Source organism: Solanum pennellii, chromosome 4, assembly GCF_001406875.1.
Source record: "Solanum pennellii chromosome 4, SPENNV200".
NCBI classification, from domain to species: Eukaryota; Viridiplantae; Streptophyta; class Magnoliopsida; order Solanales; family Solanaceae; genus Solanum; species Solanum pennellii.
Window position 1 is genome coordinate 4,171,540 of NC_028640.1, and position 9,666 is coordinate 4,181,205.

The 9,666-nt window shown below is 35.5% G+C and overlaps 1 protein-coding gene across 1 annotated transcript; it reads right to left on the bottom strand.

The window, feature by feature from the left end:
* Positions 1-386: 386 nt before the first annotated feature.
* Positions 387-7,772, bottom strand: LOC107018079 (pumilio homolog 1-like). The gene is made up of 9 exons (XM_015218447.2): positions 6,820-7,772; positions 4,482-5,887; positions 4,255-4,396; positions 4,007-4,114; positions 3,515-3,727; positions 3,328-3,438; positions 2,518-2,712; positions 1,406-1,580; positions 387-838 (listed from the first exon to the last, which is right to left on the bottom strand). The coding sequence occupies exons 1-9, from the start codon at positions 7,489-7,491 to the stop codon at positions 795-797; spliced, it is 3,066 nt and encodes a 1,021-aa protein (XP_015073933.1). The 5' UTR covers positions 7,492-7,772; the 3' UTR covers positions 387-794.
* Between the last annotated feature and the right edge of the window lie 1,894 nt (positions 7,773-9,666).

A 9,666-nucleotide genomic window follows, 5' to 3' on the forward strand; every position in this document is an offset into this window, starting at 1 on the left:
TACTATTATCCTCCTTGGGGCAGAAGGGGTTCATCCAAACCTATCACATTGTATATACAAAGTCAAAGTTTTCGTTATATAGTAGATGATAAATTTTCATCAATCTTGTTCAACATATTAAAATCTTTATACTAACATCTGACCACGATTATTATTTTTTTGTATGCAAACATATAGGATTATTCAAAGTTCACAGATTAATAGTTTTTGTTAAACATGTTTAGAGCAATAAGAGGTACTGCGGCATTCTCTACATATACATAGTATATGGATAGAACCTATAAAATTCACATGAAGCCATAGGTTATCAGCTAGATTTGTATCCACGTAGATTAGTATGACCTCTGCACAAGAATGACACAAACAAATCGAGACAAGCAACTATATAAGGGAAATAGTTTATCTATAACAGAAGAAAGATAATTATCAAATCCATAACATTATAATTTTTTTACCTAAAACCACAGGCTCTGCACATGGCAACAATTTGTACAGTTTAAGAAGAAGATCTGACTACAGTTTTTCTTTTTCTTTTCTTTACACCCTTGTACAGTTACTCTATCTCCGCGGCAGGGGCATCCAGGTATGTTTACCATCTGAGCCTCACAGTTAAACCTGCTTATATAGATTATACCTCAAAACTATAATGTACAATGTTACAAACACCATCACTACATGTTTATTTTTTAAACATTTTCCATCAGCAAAGAGGTAGAACAAAAACTCTCGACAAGAAAACAAAGACGAGGGTACTTGTTCTAGCCTCAGTTAGCTGTACAAGTTTCCTACACCATCTAAGCAGCAGCAGAATATGACGCCAGGAAGCTGATCCTCCTCTCTGCAAAAGATGCAAACACGTAAATTCAAGAGAACGCCAAGAATGGAATAAGAAGTCACAATCATAAGAGTTTATTGGTATACAGTACAATTAATGCTTCTATAAAGAGGAGAGCAAAACGAAAGCTGGGAGTCGGGGGAGTAGAGGTGGTTGAAGATTCAATTGAAGTTTGGGATACAATTTGATTGCCTATCTCATGGAAGTGGAATGATACATACGTTTAATGAATAATAGAACGGTAGAAAGTGGAACACCGGAAGTATGTTTCTTGACCCATGCAAGTTTGCAACCAAAGGACCTCCTCATTTTAATTTACCAACAGCCACAGACAAATGTGTCATTTCACCCAACAACAATTCTGAAAGTGATCTCAACTATTGGCTGTCAGAGACGAATAATTCGACTATTTACACATCCTCAGCTCAGGTGATTGACAAGTGAGCAATTACAAGTGGAAAGTATAACTTATCAATTGTCATAATGATAAATGAGCCCCTCCTTGTGCAAGATGTCAGGATGAACTTAGTAGTTTGAAAACTAGAAGGGAAAGAAAAAGCAAAAGAATACCTCCAGCAGCAACCAGTTTCTCTACACGGGCAACTATATGCTTTCCGTAAGTATATTTCTTCAGAGCATTTAGATGAACCTTGATTCGGTTGAGAATGAGTTCAAGCTGCTGGTCATCACAAGTCTCAAGCACCTTCTGAACAACGTAGTTTGCAAACTGATCTTTCATCATTGCCTGTACATCAAATATATAAAGCTTTGAGTTGTGAACAAGTGAATTGTTTTTCTTTGTTAGTCTGATCAACCCAATACCTATAAATATGTTCTGGTCATAAATCATTCTTTCTTAGTCTGATCAACCCAATACCTATAAATATGTTTTGGTCATAAATTATTGTTTCTTATTGATCTTGTTTATATGGAACTAGTAATCTGTCCCTTAATTTTTGGTTATCTATTAAACTCCGGTTGGTTAGTTTGTTCCTTTATCTTACATTTTTCTCTACATAACATGCTTATCTACCTAATTTACCATCATGTTTCTCTCAAGACAGATGCATAGAAAAAGGACGAAGTCTTTCAAGTGAATAAAGAGTTGAAAGTAATATCCCATGCAAAAAAAAACAAACCGTTTATAAGCTCCCTTGGGAGAAAATATAATTGTATTATTTTATCAGTACAAAGTATATAAGTTATAGAGTACTCATAACCAATGTCAATTACAGCAAAAGAACCCAGAAGACTGACTAGGCCTTACTCATTTTAGTTAGGCAAATCCCAGTGCACCTGAGGTTGCACTTTCGCCTAAGTAAACTTGTTAACTTCATACTAAAAGGCAGAACAGGAAAAGCATGTATTCTACGGTGAAAGCTAAATGCCCCTAAGGAGGAATAATTGCTTCCACTAGACCATCTAAAAATGTCAACTTAAATCAATCACATATGAGTTTACTTCATTCTAAAGAGAATAACTGGAAAATCATAGTCTACAGTAAAGCAAAATGCTCAAAAAGGTTAGTTGTTCTCACTTGATCATTTAAAACATTAAACTAAATCAATCAGATAGAGTAATAAAATCTACATTATCCTCTGAGAATCAAACAGTCAGCGGTAACAGGATTTCCTTAAGCTTGAGTAGACACTACTGAAGAAGCATCTGAGGAAGTAACAAACCTGAAGAGGTTCATTTTCATCAGTGGTGCCAATCATCTCATTTACCAAGGTCTGACGTTCTTCGGGAGTTCCAAAGCTTAAGCACTTCTCCACAACATTAGATGCAAATTTCTGCTGGCTCATCTGAACTATCTGTCCCGTCAGCTTAGTAATTATAGAAGTACGCTCCTCAGGCTTTCCGTGTTCCAGTACATGCTGTAACAAAACTTGGCAGGATTAGATAGGAAGGCAGAACATCTGAGCTAAATAATATGAGAAATAATCCACCCAGGGAAGTTGATGACGTTTGTCCAGTGTACTCTACGACATTGAGACATGAAAACTCATATATTTTTGCTGCAAAAAGCGATTTAATAGTTAGATAATTTATTGTTCATGACAAAGTTGAAGGCAATTCTAGAACACAACCTCCTGTTGTTTTAACTTGTATATAAAACCGCATGTCCAAAAATACAAGTATTTAGCACTAAAATTGTATTGCCATCAACTTGGAGAGATGAATTAAGTTGTGAACACCCATTCATTCACGTGTCAAGTAGGAGGTGAGAAAAATCTTTAGAAACCCTGAATGGAAAGACGTATGGCAATTCAAGGAAGACTTCCTTGACCAAGGAGCTTTAAAAGAAGTAAAAACCAAACTCTAGAGTAAATGCTGGTCAAACAGCATTTTCACAAAAACACAACCTCTTGAAACAAAGGCACGAGTTGTTTCAGTATTCTGCAGACAAGTTGTATTCTCTCTAAATAAGCACACTCTTGACACCAGTCTAAGTAAGGATGTTCACATGTAAGTTGAGAAATAGATCAAACCTGCACAACATAATTCCCATATTGATCTTGCGCCAACATGCAAACATTTTGCAAAATCTCATTCATCACAATGTTCTGGGTTTCAGGATTATGGCAATGTTCCAAGACTCTCTGTCATTAGAAAGAGAATTTAGAAACAGATGTCATCCAATCGGCAATATAATACACAAAAGGGATTAGCATATACCTGTATGACCCGACATCCATATGGATGGGTGGACAATGTCACAACTTGATCATAAAATGTGGAAACAATGAACTGGATAGCATCCTGTGGAATGCATTCGATGCACTTTTGGATTACATGATTCCCATTTTGATCTCTAACACAGCGCATAACCTGACCGTCAAGCTCGGCGACCATTTTCGTCTGCTGATCCAGATCAACCATCTCTATGGCCTGAAAATTCAAAGAAATGTGAAACCTTTCAGCAACTATAGCCATCGGAAGAATGATATTCTAATATGAGAGAACCAAAAGACTGACCCATTTGGTGACTTACAAAAACTAGCAAGGTGAAATTCACATATTAAAAACTATTCCACAAATGACAGTGGAATAGTACCAGTTCACAATTTCAATTAACAGAAATAAAAATATATTATTTGAATCAGATAACTTGAAAAATCAGAAGGATTAGAGCAGAGAACATAGTTCCAATAAAAGAAACTAATATACCTTCTGGATTACTCGGCAACCATACATCTGAAGGCTAAGGGTGAGTACATGCCCATTGAGCTGGTCAGCCAGTTCTCTTATCTGAGGTGAACTTCCATGCTCGAAAAACTGAGAAATGTGAACAGCAGAAGGCAAAAAGAAAGTTACACGACCTATCCATTTGATTAACAACACTTTTTTTTTCACGTAACCTAGAAGTGAAGACATAGCATGAAAAAGACTTAACTCAGAAACACAGAGGAACATACCTTCTGGATCACATAATTACCAAACACATCAGTCATCAAAGAAAGGGCTTGCGGCATAATTTCTTGGAAGACCATGTTCTTCTCTTCTGTTGTAGCAGTCTCAAGTTTTTGTTGAATGAACCGACTGCCATACTGATCCGCACTGCTCATACAAAATTTTTATTAATGGTAAGGTTTTAGAGATTAATTTGACATAAAGAACAGTGCTGCTAGCCGAAAATGTATACCTGAACTGGACAACATGGCCTTCAATCTCTGATAGCTCAAAACACTTACTCTTATTGCTCTTAAACTCGTCTAGTAACGAGGAAGCAAAGGTTTCACCCATGTTAGAAACAGCCTCGGAATGCCAAGCTCCCATGACACCACCAGCTAAGTTTCTCATCCCTGAATGAAAACGCATGTTCCTTTCCCCATATCTTACAGGACTACCAGGTCCAAATGGGGAATTTGGAAGACCTGCACCTGCCAAAGGGCTTCCAGGATATGACATATTAAGGCCAAGTGCTGGGTTTCCATAGTAACCATGATTTAAGCCACCGGATTTGCCAAGATACGGAATACCATATTGTGATTTTTGAGATGCAACCAACGTCTCCAGATAAGCTTTCTGAAGCTCAATCAACTCCATGTATGAAGTCCCTAAAGATTCCCTATTCACTGTTGGGTCATTGAGAGCTGCTAGCTGAGCAGCAAGATACTCAGGTGACCTCAAGTATTGTAAGTACAATGGATCCATCTGAGACATTGGAAGAGAGCCCCCCAAGGTCTGATTACCAAGTCTATTAAGGTTCTGCAGTTCAGCTGCTGCAGCCATTAAATTAGGACCCAAATTTAATCCGCCTCCTGGTACACGAGCATCAATTCCACATGCACCCACCGGAGAAGCTATGTTTCCCAGTACGGAAGGCAAATTACCAGCTCCAAGCTGGTTTTCAAACATGGATGGTGATGGAGGGTTCATACCATAACCTCCTAAAGCATAAGGAGAAAATGTAGAATTAGGACTATCGATAGTTGGATATTGAGATGGAGAACTCTCTCCATTGTTGAGAGTTGGCATAGAGTGCCCAATCATGTATGCAGCAGAGGAACCCGCAGACTTGTGAAACTGAACAGATTCAGACTTTTTTGCATATGGATGTTGCTTCATAGGATTCTGACCATTCTGCAATCGGAAGAGGTTCTGATGATCGTCCATCTCATTATGAATTTGATACTTTTGATGTTTCCCTTCATCTCCCATATTGTTCCCTGATAGACTCATGCCAGACAATGCAGCAGCCAAATCAGCATGCTCACCCATGTGAGATGAAACATCCTCTAGTGATGCTATCCTCCCTCCTCCAGCAGACGGAATACGAGGGCTAGGATCTCTAGCCACAAGCTGAGGCTCAGGGATGGTACTTCGTGACAGTGATGTACCCATGGCCGAACCATAAGACTGAGATCCTGATGAGCTGACATTATGGAGGGACATGCCTTGAACTTTTTCCCTGGAATGTAATGCATCCAAAGATGCCAGATTTTGATGGAGATGAGCGAATTGGGACTCAGAAGGATCAACAATATCATCATATGCACGGGAAGCAGGACGTGATGGATGCCTCGACGTTGTTTGGCTCATATGGTCCTACATTTTATAGAAGTTTCAGAAACAGAAATCCATATCAGTAAGATGAAACTCCAAAAAAAAAAACAGAACTTCATTAAGTGAGTACAAGTCGACCTCTTTAAGATATTATTGACGTAATGAACGCAAAGCTGACTCAACATCAAGCAATTGTGATTAAAGAAAACAGTTGTTGTTACCCAACCTTCACAATAAGCTATAAGTGCCATGTTTGCAACTTCGAATGTCAGAAGTTGCATCTTAAGAATGCAATATGATGTCTATACTAGCTGGATGTGGTCTACAGCGACAACAATATGGAAATGAAATAAAGGCTGCCAACTCCAAACTTCCACATTAATGAACATGAGAAATAATTAATGACATCACAAAATGAGCCTTTTGCTTCTCAGAAAAGAGGATGAAAAGAGATAGACACTCTCACTAACATGTGTGACTATAAACTTATTGGACATTGAAAAAGATCCTGGTGCATGAAACTCTACGAATGCCCGAGCAAGCTCTTCTAGTTAAGCAAACAAAATACTGGACGGGTTAGAGTTATGAAGCCCGAGAACAAGTTTCCCCCAGGCACTTGAGTAAACCACACAACCTAGTGCCAGAAGAAACTGCTGATATATTTTCTCAAGAGCAATAAGAACACCAAAGTGGGAACACAGATATCCAGCAATACCGGGTAACCTTTGATGCAAAACATTAAAAAATGCTTGTAAATGACCTGTGCTATACACGAACATGTCAATGCTAGAGATGCACAAACCTATATAAATATAACATTTTATTACTGAAAGCATTGACATTCTCTGAAAAAGGAAATAAGATTCAGTATTAACGTAACAAGCAATCCCATATAAACACCTTTAGTTAACACAGATCACCTCTCGTGAATTAAAACCTTCAAACATAAAATAATATTTCCAGTTCTTTTTCACCTGAATCATCTCAGTAATGCTCATCTGCCGGCTTCCTAAACCTAATCCAGGCAATCCAATGAGACCATCACCACCCCACTCCTTCCGCGCCTCACGTCCATTTTCTTCATTTATAGCACCAAATCCCATCGGCATTGAAAAAAGCGATTCAACATCCTTTCCCTTGTCGGCCTCACCACGATTTCCTTTCCTTCTATCACCAATCCCCCCTAATACTGGTGAATTACCACCACTACCAACATTACCGCCTCCACCGCTACCCTGCAGACGCTGGGCGTACCGCCAGTCTTCTTTAGACAAAAGAGGTGGCGGAAGCCTTGGGTTCAGATTCACATTCGAGTAGTAATACGAAATGTACGCTGGATCAGACCTTAACTCCTCTTCTGAAAGTCCGCCGAAATCATAAACATTGTCACCACCACCACCGCCACTGCCTATCATCAAGCCACTGAAAGCGTTCAACGATCCCTCAACAGTCGGTGGAGCTGAACCACTACGGTAAATACTGAGCTCTCTCTCTCGATCACTCACCTCCTGTTGCTGCAGCTGCAGCTGCTTCCTCCTTCGTTCACTAAGCAACATCCCTAACTCTTCGCTAAAATCATTGCTTCCTCCTAGCATTGATCGCATTCCAATTTCCGACATCATCTTCGCATAACCATCAGTAATCATCGCATAAACACATAAAATTAAGCTAAATCTCAACAAAAACACCTCAAAATTGTCCAAAAAACTCAAAAACTCAGCTCAAATTAGCTCACAAACTCATAAATTTCCATTAATTTTAAGCTAAACAACCATAACATCAACCGATTCAATCCAGATTTTCATAGAAACGAGCGTTAAATCAAAGAGATCGAAAGCAAAAACGGTGATCGCCATCTGTTCCATACATTGTTAAGAGAGAGAAAATCAAAGAGTTTTAGAGAGAGAGAGAGAGTGAGCAAAGTGCACTGAGAATAGTGAAGTTAAGTGAAGAGAAAAAAGTGTGATAAGCACGAGTACCAGATGGAATATCAGCCGTTGGATTGAATTTTAACGGTTGAGATTAATATTTATTGTTTAGCTTATGTTCATGTGTTAATTAATAATTCAGATTGCCTAAATTTGGTATATTTAGATATATTTTGTTATTTCTTATAAAGTCAATTATTTTAATTGAGATTTTTTCAGAGGAATAAATAAATTATTTTTCTGACATTTGAAGATTTTTATAATTCGTTTTAATTTGGATATGAGACGGCTAGGGTTTGTGTAACCTAAAGTTTTCATGTGTTATACACTTTATCTTATAATTTTATTTTATAATTTCAATTCTCATTTTGTTTAGGAAACTTTAGTGTTAGAGCTTCTATTACATGTATATGAAAATCTAAACTACATAAAAATATATGATAAATATCGATAAAAAATTAAAAAAAAATATTATTGTCTGTATAAATTTGATAATATTTTTATAATGAAAGTAATAATTTTAATTTCATAGATCATTCATATTCATCTACTCGTGGATCAGAAAAGAAAAAAAAAACTTATGCAATACATGTAATTAGTCAGTATATTGAGTATCAATAGAAATTAAAGTAAACATGCACAAAGAAAAAAAATTGCAGCTTCAACTAGGACATGACTTTTAAATACAAAGATATAAAGTTCGATAATTAAAAAAAAATAAAATTAGTAGATAATCGAATATTATTACACTTTATATAAAATTAGTCTCCTCTTCTCCTTATAGTAATATAATTTTTTCAATATATATTATTGTTTCATTTGTTTTACAACTTGTTTCTTCATTAACATATTATTCGTATAATCTTTAAAAAAAATAGAGTCAAGGATCTATCAAAAATAATATTATCTCGTAAAAGGATAATATATATGTATATTGTGTTCTCCCCATATTTTAATTATGCAATTATACTGAAAATATTATTATTATTATTATTATTAAATTTCGATTTAAAAAAGTCATGAACACAGTTTGTTATATCAACTTTTACAAAACAATTTTGACCACTACAATTTTTCTACTTATATCATTTAATTGTATTTATTAAAATATTTTTGCATGTTGAATATTACTGTGTAGAAGTCAAATTGACAACGAACTAACTTTTACCACTACAAATAAAGTTATAACTCCCATTTATTTAGTATTTTCTTTTATTTAATTTTATTGAAAAATTGAAGAGTCAAATAATTTTTCTACTTATATCATTTAATTGTATTTATTAAAATATTTTGCATGTGCTTAGAAGTCAAATTGACTTATAAATACTTGTTGATTTATTTACTTGTTTGATAGCATAAAAGTATTTATTAGTCAAAATAATCCAAAGATTATAAGAGTGTTTTGTCTGACCAAACAAAATAATCCAAAAACTATAATAATTGTTTTGTTTGACCAAACCTTTTATCATTTATAACTAATGACTAATATTTTTGTAACTCCCGGAAATATTTATTGTTTTTAGCTATTCCTTTATTCGGTTATTCAGACTTTTTTTAATTGTAAATCTATTTTAAATTTATAACTTTTTTTTTTTTGTAAAATGAAATTAGAAATACTTATTTCACACTTTTTACCAAACATACTAATTGTTACAAATATTATCGGAAAGATTGTCTATAATAGCAAACTATTAATTTATATTAAATGCTATAGATATATTTTAATTTAATTGTATCCTATAGCAAACTATTGCTATTTTCGACTCTTTCCCCAATGGAATCTCGCTCGCCACTCTCGTTTGGTGATAGTGTTGCTCGCCTATCTCGCTTTATACAAACACAAATGTATAAAATGCATTAGTGTTTGTATAAAGCAAGAGGAAATTTTATATA